Source organism: Carassius auratus, chromosome 16, assembly GCF_003368295.1.
Source record: "Carassius auratus strain Wakin chromosome 16, ASM336829v1, whole genome shotgun sequence".
Taxonomy (NCBI): Eukaryota; Metazoa; Chordata; class Actinopteri; order Cypriniformes; family Cyprinidae; genus Carassius; species Carassius auratus.
In genome coordinates, this window is record NC_039258.1 from 2,760,850 (window position 1) to 2,776,859 (window position 16,010).

The window sequence follows — 16,010 nt, forward strand, 5'->3', positions numbered from 1 at the left end:
ATGATGTAAGTTGTATTTGTAGTAAAATCATGGTAATTCACGACACAATAGTAATAAATGAAATGTGAAGTTAAAACACAGTAAATGGGACATTAAGTAACTGTAACTGTAGGTTTACTATGATATATTAATAATCAATACAACAATACAATAATCACCAAACCAGCTATGTTTGTATCACTGTAATGTTAGTGTTTTTATGTGCTTTTATATGACAGATATCACAGTAATCATGTGTTCTGTACCATGCTTTTAATACCTTTTAATGTGAATCCAAAAAAAAAAAAAATCTAATTAAAAATAAATAATAAAACATGTATTTTTCCATGCAGTTCATTCATATCAGTTTATATATATATATATATATATATATATATATATATATATATATATATAAATATTTGCTCACAGATCATTATTAACATTCTGTATATAATTCAATTTTATTTTATTATTTTTATTTTTAGCTGAAAAGACGTAAGGCAGTCAGCCCAGTGGTGTTTCTGGAGAGGGATTCCTTCAGAAATGGAGAAGACAGAAAGCTGCGGAGGCAGATATATGCAGCAGTAAGTCTGTGATAGTTTGTCCCTTTTATCAAATATTCCTGCTGTTATAATTTGTACAGCATTTGTTGTTTCTTAAACTGTTGCACTGTCCAAATACCCACACTTGCCATCTTTTCACTTGACCACTTGATTACTTATTTTGTCGTCTTTCCTGTATTTGGCCTAGTGTTCGAGTGAGCATGATGACCACGAGTGTGTGTCGAACTTTTCATGACCTGATGACTGTGTTTCCCAATCCTGATCCTGGAGAACCCCAGCACTGCACGGTTTTGGCGTCTCTCTTATCTGCCTTGGAGTCTTCACTGATGAGCTGATGAGTTGAATCAGGTGTGTTTGATCAGGGAGACATCTCAAATGTGCAGTGTTGGGGTTCTCCAGGACCAGGATTGGGAGCCACTGCCTTATGGGACACTTATGTGTTTACAGAGATTTTTAATAACTAATTATCATATATTTCACATACTGTACTAAACACATCACAGTCTTAATAATCCAGTTTAACACTTGTATGATATTGTACAAGCCCCAGGACGGTCTCATCTGACACTATCAAAAGAATTCATATGACTATAGCTTGTTATTAATTACTTGCTTTCAATAATGGATTCATTTAACATTTAATTTTACAGCATCTTTACAGAGGCTGCTTTTATGGTCTAAACAAAAACACAGTGTAATGTATAAGTTGAATGTAATGTAATATTTCTGTTTTACAGGATTCTTTGAGGATAACACTGCAGTTCTCCATCATGCACAAGGACTCACCTCGTTAACTCTTTATCCCCCACACACACAGATATGGTCCCTGGATCAGTGATTAGACTTTGCAGTGGTTAGATTTTTGCAGAAGATTAACTTTGTTTTATTTATAAGCTCATAATGAATACATTACAGAACCAGTGATGAAAACAATAGTTAAAAATAGTATTTTTCGTATTGATAAAGCATTTTGTTCTCTTTTTCAAGCTTCATACAGTGAACTTTTTAGACTTTAATTAAGAGTTTTAGTTAAGGAGATATTCATACACAGTCATCCCCTAGCTCCAGTCATGAAGTGAAATCATGATGTTATTGTCAAAGCTAGCTGGTGTTTGTTTTCCTGAAACACTTTCTCTGTCTTCCATTGTTCAGACAATCAGTGTTTATTTGATGCTGTGCTGATTGAGTTTTATAGATGATATTGCACACTTGACATGCATGTCTTCATGTTGGTTTTTTTGTGAGTTTGAAACATTTACATTGTGTTGTATAACATTTTGGTCAATTTAATTTTTTTAATAAAATTGATCTTTTTCCAGTGTTCTCTGAAAGACATACTGTATTTACTGTTTTGTTTTTTAATAAAAGCATTTTCATTTGCATACTGAAAATAGTTAATGTTTACAACATAACTGCCTTTTTATTCTTTATGGTGGCAAAAACGAGCTTGGTGACAGAGGATGCAGTGTAGTAATTTGGGCATGTTGTCTTTAAATGAGTTTGACATATAAATAAATAATGGAAGATCCTTACAAAAATATGCATGTTTATTATGCTTTATGTATTTATTTGTTCATTCATTCATTCATTAATTTATAATTTCTGTTTTTATTCCTAGGGTTCAAATGGTAGAGAATGGTAAATCACAGAAACACAAATGTGAACAATTTTAACTTTAAAACACAATGTAATATACAATGTAAATTTTAGAAGCACGTCATTTGATTAGCAAATATATTTGTCTTTGGTCAAAAAAAAAAAAAAATACAAATCTTAAAAATGTGACTTATATTTAATGAGAGGAATCTATCTGTTGGATACAACTGCGACTGCTGGGCATGTGCACATCAATATTGCCCAATTTTTGTCAAGCTGAACAACGGAGGAAGGTGTAGACGTTAATAAACCGAATCTAATAAGTAGCAAGCTTAATCTATTGTTAACCGAATCTATCCCTTCAGCCGAAAAACGAAAGACATCTGTCATACATGGATAAGGAAGTGTGACGCTGCTGCTCAGCTTAGATGCCATTGGCTATGACTTTTCAGGACAGTCTGTGGTTGGACTATCTTTTAACCCATATTAAACAGCGCATCATGTTAAAAAGTATGTTTTGCTCCTATCATCACATTAGTAATATATTAAGTCAACAATGAAGTGTTGCTATCTTGAGAAAAATGACATCTTTAGCGAGATCCTAATCCTAACCCTAAGCATAACTTCAATGAACTACAAAAACAGCCCCCTAGTGTTGCCTTTCTATAGATAGAACGACGGAGGCTTGTGGGTAATGTAGTTTAAAACTTTTTATTAACGAAACTAAATAAATTATTTATTTTAAGGTAAACTGGATATCTAAATATGTTTATTGTGCAAACCTCTATGATATATTTGAGAGGCAGGCTGAAATGTGGTATTTTACAGTGAGCAATATTTAAAATGCTTTTATGCCAGCTTTCCACTTATTTCTGAAAACTGAGCTCAACATTATTTTATCAGCATAGCATAAGTAATAATCCTGCCCATTTTCTCTTTGATATGTTAATTGGACTCTGATTTACAGCCATTTGAAATGTACAGTTTTGGGCTCTTCCGGGGGGTGCTACTGGGCCCCTGGGGGTAGCAGGGCAGTAAAACCTACATATATGTATTCTCCTCATCATGAACAACAAACTGAGCTGAGTCACATTTATATCTGACAGTTTTCACAGTCCTCTGTTTTCTATTCTATTCATCATGGCTATTATACCTTTTGACAGGACATTGTGAGGCCATCTGATGAAACATGGAAAAATTATAAAGAAATGATTTAATAATGAAAATAATAGATTATTTCTTTGATTTTTGAAGTAAATGGCAAGAAATATAATGGATGAACCTGCAACAACTTGCCATTATCTATTCCCCACTGTAAAGCAGTAATCAAGGACAATGTATACACATTGTGATACTTCACTATTACACAAGGACAAATTCATGCAGTGCTAAGAATATTAATTTATATATATATATATATATATATATATATATATATATATATATATATATATATATATATATATATATATTAGCATTATATATAACTAATTAGCCGAAATCAGTGTAAAAATGTCCTCCTCACCCCCGTATCTTGCTCCTCAGGTGCTGGACATCAGTAATGTGCGTGCTCTTGGTTTTAATGCAGTACAAGATCCACGTTGATCATTCCTGCTACATTCTCAGTTATCCGTCAAGTGCTTGTAACAATAAAGCCCATGGCACCATCTTGTAATGCAGAATAATTAATCTTGTAACTCCCTGTATTTCACAAAAAATGTGCATATTTGTTACTAAAATATAAAAAAATTACTTTCTGGTGTACTGATGTCCCAGATGTTATTAATCCGATCAAAAATGTTCATGTCTTAAATAAAAAAATAATCCCAATAATTAATATGTCGTTTTTCCAAGTCTAAAATAAACACATATGAGCCTACCTAGTAAAATGATGTATTTACCAAGAATCTTCAGAACACAATATTCACCATTTTCATTTTATTGAAGCATAGACTATAAAGTTGATAAAGTAGCATCAAGACAAATAAGATTCAATGAAAATAATTATCTTCAAAGATACATTAACCTCATATATAAATCAGTTCACACAGATGAGTGATGAAATGTCCTTAAAAGTCACACAGTCCCATCCAGTCAACTGTGATACAGATCATGTGATACATATAAGACATGTGATACTGTTTCAGAAAATAATGATTCCCATCATCACATCTAAACTGGTTTCATCTCCGCATCGTGATCTTCTTCTCTCGTGTCTGGAAACAGTTTGTGATTGATATCCAGCACTGATGTGGTGTAGCTTGTTCTCAGCCAGAGGATCTCTCAGTCCTAAGATCCCAGACCTGGTCAAAGTGAAACAAACAATGCAGAAGAAGTTGTTTAATGGACAGAGAGCTCAGCTTATGTTCTGTGTGATTTTAGCAGTGTGAGCAACTATGACCCTTGTAGTACTGTACACTTACCATTCTTCAAGCTGTTTTAAGATCTTTTGAGAAGCTTTTTCTCTGAAGACAATTTACCACATCCTCTTCTTTCACTCCTTTCAAGAGCATCACTTGGTCAAAACCTCTCATTTGGCTGATGAGATCATCTGTACAAATAAAAATACTGCAATAAATATGTCATTCTCCAAGAATTAAGAAAAAGTTACAGAAGCAAAGGTCTTGCTCATGAGACATTAGCATGTGTAGTTCTCAGAGACTCTAGAATTCATCTGTTGTTGCAGTAAATGTGTTTTTTTCCTCTAGAATCTTTCTCCAAAGATCCTGACTTCTCTCACAAATGTGTTTTAGTCTGTGCAGTGTAATGCCTGGCTTCAAACCAATCAACTATCAATTCACAATTAATAACATAACATTTAGAAAACAATGAAATAATGTCAATTGGTGTTTATATCAACTAAACCAATTTCATGACACTTGTCTGCTAATAAAACAGGTGGTGTGTTTTTAAAAACATAATATTAAAAATGTCCAGTCACACTTTGCTAACATGCTGTAATTGTAATAGTATAAAACGAAATCAAGGCTGACATGACCAGTTCTGTGAGAGATCATCATAAAATGTTGTATAACATTGCTTCAACACACACATACCAGAGGACTTCTGTTTGTTTGAGCACAAGATGGCCATCTTCATTCCTCATCCTGAGCAAATCATTTCCTTGGTCTTCCTTCTCTTCTGTGAAACAAGAAAATCTCTACTTACTCTCTGTGCAATTAATATTGCTCATTAAACATAATTAAGTTAATTTAAAGTAAGATTCAGACCAGAGCATTTTTGGAGTAAACAAATGTACCTGGGAAGAGCTGATCATGGCAAGATTCGCTGAGACTCAGTAATAGCTCTTTTAGTTTTTAGGAAGGTTTGTGAGGGTTGGCTCTTAAAATAGCTGTTGAGCTCGATATTTTAGACCTGAAAAAGAAGAACAGCATTATCTGGAAAAAATCCTGTAAGACAGGAAGGACATATTATTAATTACGTGCAGCTTGTACATTACACCTCTGTAAAGATGCTGTATAATTAAATGTTAAATGAATCCATTATTGAAAGCAAGTAATTAATAACAAGCTATAGTCATATGAATTCTTTGATAGTGTCAGATGAGACCGTCCTGGGGCTTGTACAATATCATACAAGTGTTAAACTGGATTATTAAGACTGTGATGTGTTTAGGGATCATTTTTAAGACTTTGACCCTGTCCAGATACCCACACTTGCAGTCTTGGCCACTTGAGAGTGTGTGTACGTGACAGTGTGTGCACAAGACTGTCCCCGGTCTTAATAATGCCAAAGCACAGCGTCCTTAACACACACTAAACCTCTCCAATACTGCTCTGGAGCGCTATACAAAGCTTAGTGTATCCCATCATGCATCATGTTTTGGAATAAATCGTCAGACTTTTTGCAGAGATCTCACAAGAGGTAATGGAAAGCTGTCCAATGTACAGTATGTGAAATATTGATAATTAGATATTAAAAATCTCTTTAAACACATAAGTGTCCCATAAGGCAGTGGCTCCCAATCCTGGTCCTGGAGAACCCCAACACTGCACATTTGAGATGTCTCCCTGATCAAACACACCTGATTCAACTCATCAGCTCATCAGTGAAGACTCCAAGGCAGATAAGAGAGACGCCAAAACCGTGCAGTGCTGGGGTTCTCCAGGATCAGGATTGAGAAACACAGTCATCAGGTCATGAAAAGTTCGACACACACTCGTGGTCATCATGCTCACTCGAACACTAGGCCAAATACAGGAAAGACTTCAAATAAGTAATCAAGTGGTCAAGTGAAAAGATGGCAAGTGTGGGTATTTGGACAGTGCAACAGTTTAAGAAACAACAAATGCTGTACAAATTATAACAGCAGGAATGTTTGATAAAAGAGACAAACTATCACAGACTTACTGCTGCAAATATCTGCCTCCGCAGCTTTCTGTCTTCTCCATTTCTGAAGGAATCCCTCTCCAGAAACACCACTGGGCTGACTGCCTTTACGTCTTTTCAGCTAAAAATAAAAATAATAAAAAAGGGGAGAGAAAATAAAATTGAATTATATACAGAATGTTAATAATGATCTGTGAGCAAAATATTTATATATATATATATATATATATATATATATATATATATATATATATATATAAACTGATATGAATGAACTGCAAGATGGAAAAATACATGTTTTATTATTTATTTTTAATTTGATTTTTTTTTTTTTTTTGGATTCACATTAAAAGGTATTAAAAGCATGGTACAGAACACATGATTACTGTGATATCTGTCATATAAAAGCACATAAAAACACTAACATTACAGTGATACAAACATAGCTGGTTTGGTGATTATTGTATTGTTGTATTGATTATTAATATATCATAGTAAAACTACAGTTACAGTTACTAATGTCCCATTTACTGTGTTTTAACTTCACATTTCATTTATTACTATTGTGTCGTGATTACCATGATTTTACTACAAATACAACTTACATCATTGATCCTGAAATTAATAATAATATAAAACGGATCGAAGGTCTATGGCACGTCACGTGACAGATAGAGTTTAATCACACTAATTAGCAGCTGTGTTCATTTATTTAAACGCAATGAAACTCAAAGACAGCCGCGGATGACCGATATAATACAGCGATTAAACATATGGCACTAATCTGATTAATAAAGAAGACAGAATACATTTGATAAAAGGCATTAAAAGAGCGTATATACGACTACTCACCCAAACTGTGGAACTGATAGCAAGTATCGCGCGATGTGTGCTGAATGAGACTTCTTGAACGTGATTTCATAGCGATAAACATCTCATGTCCTCGTGTCGAATTCTGACGCCAAAAGTTTCCCACTGAAAGCAATGAAGGTCGTAGTGCTTCGATAGTCGACGCCGAGAGGCACATTTGGCGTCATGAAAGTGACGCTAGGGGCGCTTGACCATGCTTCGGTTTTTGACGCCTTTGGAGTGAGAATGGGTTGGGAAAGTTGAGTAATCGCTCTGTGTTTTATCAATTCATATGCTTTCGATTAAGGACCGTGAGCACTAAAGTAAATCGGCCAGACTCTGCGTCTCTTTAACATTCATGATCCTGATGTGTTTCTGAGTAATGCCAGACTCTCCTGCGCAGTGAAACTGCTCTAGACCACACAGCAGCGCTTGCTGATTATTTCTTCTTGTTTGGATGCTGTTAAATTGCTGTGACACAGCGGCTTATCATCTGGACAGAAACAAAACTTGATGTGGCTCCTGAGATTAATGTGACCTGTTTACATCAGGATATTCCTGTTTGCCCCGAGATAAGTGACTCTCCATGATATTTAGATCCCATTACTGAGATATTCAGACGATGAATCAGAGCGTTACTAAAATGAAAGTCTGCATACAGAGAGTATTTTCTGCTTCATACTGAGCTTTTGGGAAACATTTCCAATTCATGCCCAGGGGGAAACCTTTCCGGCAGACATCCTTAATTCAGTGTTTTATAGGAATAGTTCACCTAAAAATGAAAATGTCCTCACCCTGTTTCTTCATCATATTTGCAGATATGTAGCATGGCAGTGAATGGGTGCCGTCAGAATGAGAGCTGATAAAAACATCACAATAATCCACAGCACTCCAGTCCAACAGTTAACATCTGGAGAAGACAAAAGCTGAAACAAAGCCATCATTAATACGTTTTAAACTTCAATCCATTGCTTCTAAACAAAATATTAGTCCATAATAACTCTTCCTCCAGTGAAAAAGTCAATCTCCTGTTGTGTCTCACATCAAAATCCAGACACTTATTTGTCTAAAGCTGTTTTGGCCTTATATTTTTCCTGTGCATATTTCTCTCCTGATTCAGACCAGATTACTTTTTCACTGGAGGAAGCGTTATAATGGATTGTGTAATCATATTTTTGCTGAAAGCAATGGTTTGAAATTAAAAACCTCTTAATGCTGGATTTGTTTCAGCTTTTGTCTTGATGTACTGGAGTGCTGTGGATTATTGTGATGTTTTTATCAGCTCTCATTCTGACGGCACCCATTCACTACAATGCTACAATTCTCCAAATCTGATGAAGAAACAAACTCATCTTGAATGGCCCACCATTTTTGTTATTTACTGAAATGTTTTCATGATAAACAAAGAGCATTGCCACCAAACACTCATATGACTCGTGCATATGAAAAATGTTTAGAAAGTGAAGAACTACTGTCCCCAAAATATCACATGTCTGCACAGTAGTGTCTGTTCTCTGAATCTGCTATTCATCTGAATTAAACATCCTGTGCTGGAAATAAGCTTACATTTCTCATTAGGAATGGCCTGTAAACAGCCGCCCCATGAGACCCGAACAATCAGTAACAAATGGAAATTTTCTGCTGCTGGTTGCACTATACTTTTATCTCTTGACCTTTCTTTAACTAACTTTGTTTCTGCTGTGGTTGGTTGTTTACATTGGATTAATGGGGAACATTCGTCTTGTTTTGTTGCAGGAAAACTGCTCTCTGTCTCTGTCCGGTTTGATTGGAAAATCTGTTGAATTTGTGTATTGATCGCTGCCTTGATTTGGTGTTGCTATTACTCTTTAAATTTGTGAATCGTTTGGCTTAGCTAAATTTAGGTAAATCTAGACAAAGCAGCTGAGAAGTGATTTAACATTGTACAGGCCCTTCTCACAATAAGCAATGCAATGGATCAGACATGGGAAAATTTGTTTCAATTATACTTTTAAGATTGTAGTTTGATGAAGATGTCATATAAAGCAGGCAGTGCTGATTCAACCAATCCGTGAACATTCTCATAGTTTTACTGTCATCTGATTGGCTGATATGTCTTTGAAGGGGCAGGGTTTTGGAGGGAAGTTATTAAAAACGAATCATTCTTTTAAATAAATCTTTTAATGAATCGTTTAACTGATAGCCTATTGTACATAGCTATGAGAGGAAACATTGTTAACATTACTACTATAATCGGTATTAATAATTAGCATTATTTCCAGTGCTGTCAAACGATTAATCGCGATTAATCGCGCACAAAATACAACTTTTTGTGTGCATAAAGTGTGTATATATATAATTTATATATAAATACACATATATTATTTTGAAAATATGTACATATATTAACAACATTTTATTTTATTATCAGTATTAAATGTGTTACTGTTAGTGTTATCTGTATGCATGGGTGTCTGGAAGTAATGCAATTTCAATTTTCTGTATGTACTGTACAAGTGGAAGAATTGACAATAAAACAACCTTGACTTGACTTTATATAATAAATACATATATTTTAAATATAAACAACGTATTTCATATACATGCATGTGTGTTTATTTATATAAATTTTACATAATAAATATACTACGCATATATTATGCAAACAAAATCTTTATTTTAGATGTGATTAATCGTTCGAAAGGACTAATTATTACGTAAGAAAAAAAAATTAGAAACAATTTCCACTCAGAAATTGCTAGATTTCGCAATTTACTTATATATTTTTCCACGTTTAAACATCTTATGGCAACATTCACCACGATACACGCCATATTTTAATTTACATGTTGTTGTTTTTTACATAAGTTTTATTTACAACTTTGTTATTTTTTTATATCGTGTTTGAATACAGATAAAATAGAATATAGCAATTATTTGAACTACAGTCTAAACTACATTTTCTACGCAACCCATCTAGCATAATAACGAAAACATAATGATTAAACGTCAAGGTTGCAACAAAATAATAACGCTTTTTGTGTATCGGCATAATCGGCTCACCGATTCGGGTTCAAATGAATCGGTCTTCCGAATTATACACAATGCAAAAACTCGCCACTTATGATTCCCTTTGCAAATAGGCTACAATTGTGTCTTATTTAATGAAGAACCAAGAAGTTTTCCAAGTTTGCTTCCTCACCCCGCCACACGGTGGATGTGTCGGCTCGCTCTTGCGCGCGCGTGCATGACTCGCTCTCGCTGCTGCTGATCAAAGGCGTTTGCAGCAGACCGCCCAGAAGAGCCGTGGAGTCACAGAGCTCCGGTTCTCCTTCTGTTTGCGGATCGTAACGGCTTCATATCAAGGCGTTTGCACCACGAGACTGGCCTAAACGATCGGCGTTTATCTTCTTCACTTCTTCTCTGGCGATAAACCTGGCGAGCGCGCAGTAATGGGAAGATACGGCGTGTTTTCATTAGGTCACATCCACGAAGAATGATCTGTCGATCACGTTTTACGAGCACAAACGTCCTTCTTCACGCACTGGACGTAGACTTTCGGAGCACTGGAGAGTTTTGAGCATGCACTGCGCTTGAACAGAGCAAACCAACAGTTTTTACAAACACTTGAACCGAATTTAGGCTCTCGTCGCTTCGCTGACTGTCTTGATTTGCTCTCTGGATGTATTTTCGCAGCTCTTGTGTCCTGGAGTGGTGTGCACCGTGCCAAAAACGCGTAGATGTTGTGAAATAACCCATGATGGTGCAGTTTTGGCTGAGATGTGTCTTATTTCTTTCACTAAACTTCAGCGTTGCTTTGTTTTGCCACGAGTCTTCATCATCATCATCAGCAGCAGCAGCATCATTAGAAAGCATTTGTGTGGATCCACGTTGATGCTTGCCTTTTAATGCATTTTAATATACACGAATGTGACGCTTTCGGGTCTTCTGTTTGCTCTTCATCTTCAGAAATCTGTGTGATCGTATGGATCTTGCATGTATTGTGATTGATGTGTGATACATGCGTGACAGTGCACAATAAGTTCATAAAGCTCATCATCATCTTCAGTGTGTTTGCAGGCATTTTCTCGCCTAAGAAGGTGTTTAATATGCATTATTGACACATGTTGGCTGTGCATACTAATATGGATTTCACAAATGCTGCTTTGAGTTTTTAAAAGTACATTTATGTTCATATAAGCGCGTGATACCATCGTTGCCATTTTCAGAAAGCATTTTGCTTGCTTTTGAGGCGTTTTAAAATGCATTAATGTAATATCTGTTGGCTGGAGTTCATTTAAGTCCATATAGTTTCAACTTCGTGTCCTAGATGTGCATTAACAGCGTGTAGGTTGTTTTGGCTGTGCTTAACACTTTGTTGCTATTTGCATTTAAGAGCTAGTCTCATCTCGGTCTCCCAGATGTGATGTTGCATGGCTGCTCTGAAACGAAAGGAAGCTGGTTTTGAAGCAGTGTGCGCGCAATGACGCTGTTGTTGTGCGCAAATGTGTTGACGCCACTTGTGTTCTCTTAAATCGATCGATTCAGGAGGATTTGGGCACTTTGAGCAGGAGAGAGTTGAGTTTGCACGACTACAGCGTCGCTCGCGCTGTCTAACCAAGTTTAGGTGCGTATCCTTGTGCTTCAGTGGAGAGTTTAAATGGTGCTCCGAAAGTTACCCGGTGTCTCTGCATCGGGCATGGGGCTTCGTCTGTCTCAGAAATTCGTGTTTCTGCTGTTCCTGTCGGGGTTGGTTACACTCTGCTTCGGGGCACTTTTCTTTCTCCCCGACACCGTGCGCCTGAAGCGCATCTTCCTCTCCAAGAACGAGAATCCCGCGGTGACCGTGGGCTCCGACAGTGTGCTTTCAAAAAAGGTGCCCGGGGATCCAGAGCATCAGCGGGCGGGTTTAAAAGTGAGCGAGGGGGCGAATGTCAAGCCTAAAGTGAGCCGCAAGCCCTCGGTCACCCATGGAGCGAGAACCGTGGAGAGATCTGTCGGGAGTAGAGCGCAGGACGAGAGGAGTCCGGCGAGGGCGCACGAACCGGCGGCCGGAGACGAGCGGGTCACCTCGGCCGCTCACAGCGGGGAACACGGCAGAGCTTACAGCTACGAGGCGTTTAAAAAGTGTCTGCTCAAACCAGCTTTGGGGAAGAACCAGGGAACTCCATCAGACTCCGAGACGCTTCAGCGCAGGGAGAAAGTCAAAGAGGTGAGATGATCAATTCTGCCACTTTAGCTCAATGCCAAGTCACATTTATGGGTTAAACATCGAAATAACTGTGAGATAAAAAGTCGAAATTATCACAAGTAAACAATATGTTAGTTAAAACATCATGAGTATGGGATTTAAGATGGTGTTCTGATATTAAACGTTATAAAGTATGCCATAAAAACTCTAAGCAATGATACGTGATAACTATGAGATAAGAAGTCGAAATTATTGCATGCCAGGGAAAAAGTTGGAATTATCACAAAAAGTTATAAATTATCAAATAGTACTGTCATCTCCTAGTATGAAATAAAAAGTCAGGAGTTTTATAAATTGACATGATTATGGCATTAGAAATTCAAAATTATGACATGCTAATCCATAATTATGAGATAAAATAAAAATGTTGACATACTGTTAAAATTGTGAGATATGATATAAAAGGTTATAAATTAGTGCATGTATTAAAAAGTGAAAATGACTAGATTAAACGTTATCGTTATGAGATAAATGTTGGAATCATGACATGCTTAAAACATAATGCTTAGAGAAATTTAATTATGAGAAAATTTATTATCAGCATTATTTTAAGATAAGTTAGAATGGTGATGTACCAAGTCATAATTATGGAATTAATTTAAATTTATGAAATGCTATGTATCTGAAATTGACGTAATCGGCATAAAATGACACGTGTCATGTCAAAGTGATGTTTAATTTCAGAATTCCAACTTTTTATTATGCTTAATAATTTTCACTTGCCATATTTCAGATTTTTTTTTCTAATCCCATAATTGCGATTTAGTAACTGATTTGGATTATTTCAGAAATAAGCTTCAAATTGGCTAAAAGGCTGTCGATTTGAAGCCAGTTTCTCCAGTGGGATTGTGCCTGTAATAAGTGTCACTTGTTTGCTAAAAGATGAATTAGTGCTAAATTGAATTGAAATTGAGTTGAGCTGATATGAAGATGCCAGAGCTTTTAAACTAAAGTTATAATGGTGTCGGGGCTAGTTGTCACACTTCTACACCGGCGAACATCAGTCTGTATGAACAATCTTGGCTACAAAAACTGAACTGGAAAAATAGCTCTGAACACATTGACCCCTGTAGCGGGGCATGTTGTCACACTCTTGTTCTTGCATATTATAGGAATTTAACGAAGACTTAAATAGTTAAAATGATTGTGAAATGCAAAACAATTTCAGACCACTTTCCAACAAAGATCTAAGAAAGTTACATATAAAGCACATGCAACAACTAGCCCTGTACTTTTGGTTCCTTACAATAAACTAGAAGCAGATATTGAGTGCTGTGTCATGTCCCTATCAGGGTGTGTTTGTGTTGACCGCTGTTTGAAGCTGCTCTGTTGAATCCAGATTAAAGCTTGCTTTGAGATGTGTAATGCAGGCATTGAATGTGCTGCTGAAGGGTTGCTGTCTTCAGGTGATTGTTGAGCTGTGCTACTGAAAGCTCTTGAGTTTTGCTGTCACATGGGGATGAGAAAGCTGAAAATGCACACCCAACACTGAAACATGAGCTTTAGTGCTGCTTTGCTTCTTTTTGTTGTGAGCGTTGTGCGTTCGTGCTGTTAAGGTGCTTGTTTTGTGTTTATACTAAACATTGCTGTTATTATTATTATTATTATTATTATTATTGCTGATGATTGATGTCGAGCTTTGAAGTTCAGCGTGTGACTCGCACCACAGTTTGTCAGGATTTCTGCCAGACGTCTGCTAAAGATCTGGGAAACATCTGCGGTGTAATCTGATAAACGTCTCAGAAGCAGTTTTGCATGCATTCTAATAAATGTCTGTATGACATCTGACAGGAAATATCTTAAAGATGTATTGCAGATGAAAAAACACTTAAAAAAAATACATCTTGCATGCATCAAATAGAAATCTCCGAGATGAACATGTGAGTGCTTTACTGTCAGGTGCTGGTGCCATCTTCTGTAGAAATAAATGATTTAATTTTAATCGTTTTATCGTACGTTTTTAACTACAGTATACTGTTTTAGAAACATGCATGTTTTAGGATATTCTTCAGGATTTCATCTGTTGTGTTTGAGGGAAGAAAAAGACTGGTTTGGTGTGACATGAAGAAGAGAAAATGATAACCGGGGTTTATTTCTCCTGTAAATGTCAGAGTGCTGTTTATTCAGGTTCATATGGTTTCGCAGTCGGCTGACATCATTGATTTCTCTAACTTACTGAAGTCAGACTTTGTGAAATGAGGAACTGTAGAAACAGTACATTCCCGGTGTGCAGTGAGCGTATTGAAATGTCTTTTTATGGCTAGCTATAGCTGGAATTCTGCTTTGAATTTTCTATTGTGAGATCATATTTCACAGTGTCAGAAGCGCTGGACGGGTTCCAGAGCTGCGGGGGGTTTAGAAAGCCACTACTGGACTGCGTTTTTTACCTTGCTGTGGGCAGGAGTGCAATGAAAGGAAAATCAAATAATCGACAGCAGAACAAATCATTTTAGTGTGTGTTGGACTTTGAAGTCAACTTGAAACGCTGTTCTCAACCCACACTGAAAAAAATCCTGTGTTTTGCATTGAGACGTTCATTTTAATATCAATGCTCATTTTGCATAAATCAAAATAGAAATCAATGCATATTTTGCATAAGTAATATCAGCATATTTTGCATAACAAAAATATGGCCTATTTTGGGGGCATTATGATGTTCTGCATTCTAGAATTAATTTGAATATCAATGATATTTTTGCATAAATCAGAATGTATTTTGCAAAAAGAAATTTGTCCCTGTTTTAGGATCATTGCAATGTTTTGCATTGTGGTCTTAACTGTTAATATCAATCTAATTTTGCATAACTCGATCATAAATCAATGCTTATTTTGCATAAATATCAACATTTTTGCCTAAACTATGGCTGACATGTTATTTGCATCTCGCAGTAAAAAAAATTTTTGCTCAGAAACCGGTAGTAAATGTAGCATTGAATTAAACATGAAATTAAGTAGAAAAACTGAAATGGTATATGCATGTTTTTTTCAAATGCATACCAAGGAAGGGCTTTATTTTTTTGCATCAGGAATTGATTGGATGGTCAAAAAGTGGGTGTTACTTAAGTCCGGAAGTAGTTAATAATCAGTAAACAAGGCTAAATGTTTCAGAGACCAGGGAATTTGATGAAAATATAATAAGTAATCATCTGGATTGTGATTGGAAGTGAATTGCATGTTGAATGTGGCTGTTTGTTGTTGTGTATTAACCTGCACCGATCTACTTGCATGTCATTTCAGTGACTCGTGGAGGGTTTACAGTGTTACTATTAAAGCCACAGCTGAATGAACTATTTAGGTTGTGCTGTTTTTACACACTGTTTGCCTCACGGATGCCTCTGGCTTCCCTCTGCGCCGCCTCCTGTCAGAGCCATGCATATTCATGTCTGACCTAATCATCATAAACAGCTCCATTAAATATTAATAATCCATCAGACCAAGAG

The 16,010-nt window shown here is 36.2% G+C and overlaps 2 protein-coding genes across 2 annotated transcripts in view; one reads left to right on the forward strand and one right to left on the reverse strand.

Annotated features, from left to right (window-relative positions):
* The window catches only part of LOC113116755 (four and a half LIM domains protein 3-like), a 12,441-nt gene extending 1,246 nt beyond the window's left edge, over nt 1-11,195 (reverse strand). Inside the window, exon 1 of the mRNA XM_026285090.1 lies at nt 10,953-11,195. Within this exon, the coding sequence (XP_026140875.1) occupies nt 10,953-11,195 (243 nt within the window). The remainder of the gene's footprint in view (nt 1-10,952) is intronic.
* The window catches only part of LOC113115753 (mannosyl-oligosaccharide 1,2-alpha-mannosidase IA-like), a 161,500-nt gene continuing 156,087 nt past the window's right edge, over nt 10,598-16,010 (forward strand). Inside the window, exon 1 of the mRNA XM_026283334.1 lies at nt 10,598-12,531. Coding sequence (XP_026139119.1) covers nt 11,980-12,531 — 552 coding nt within the window. The 5' untranslated portion in view covers nt 10,598-11,979. The remainder of the gene's footprint in view (nt 12,532-16,010) is intronic.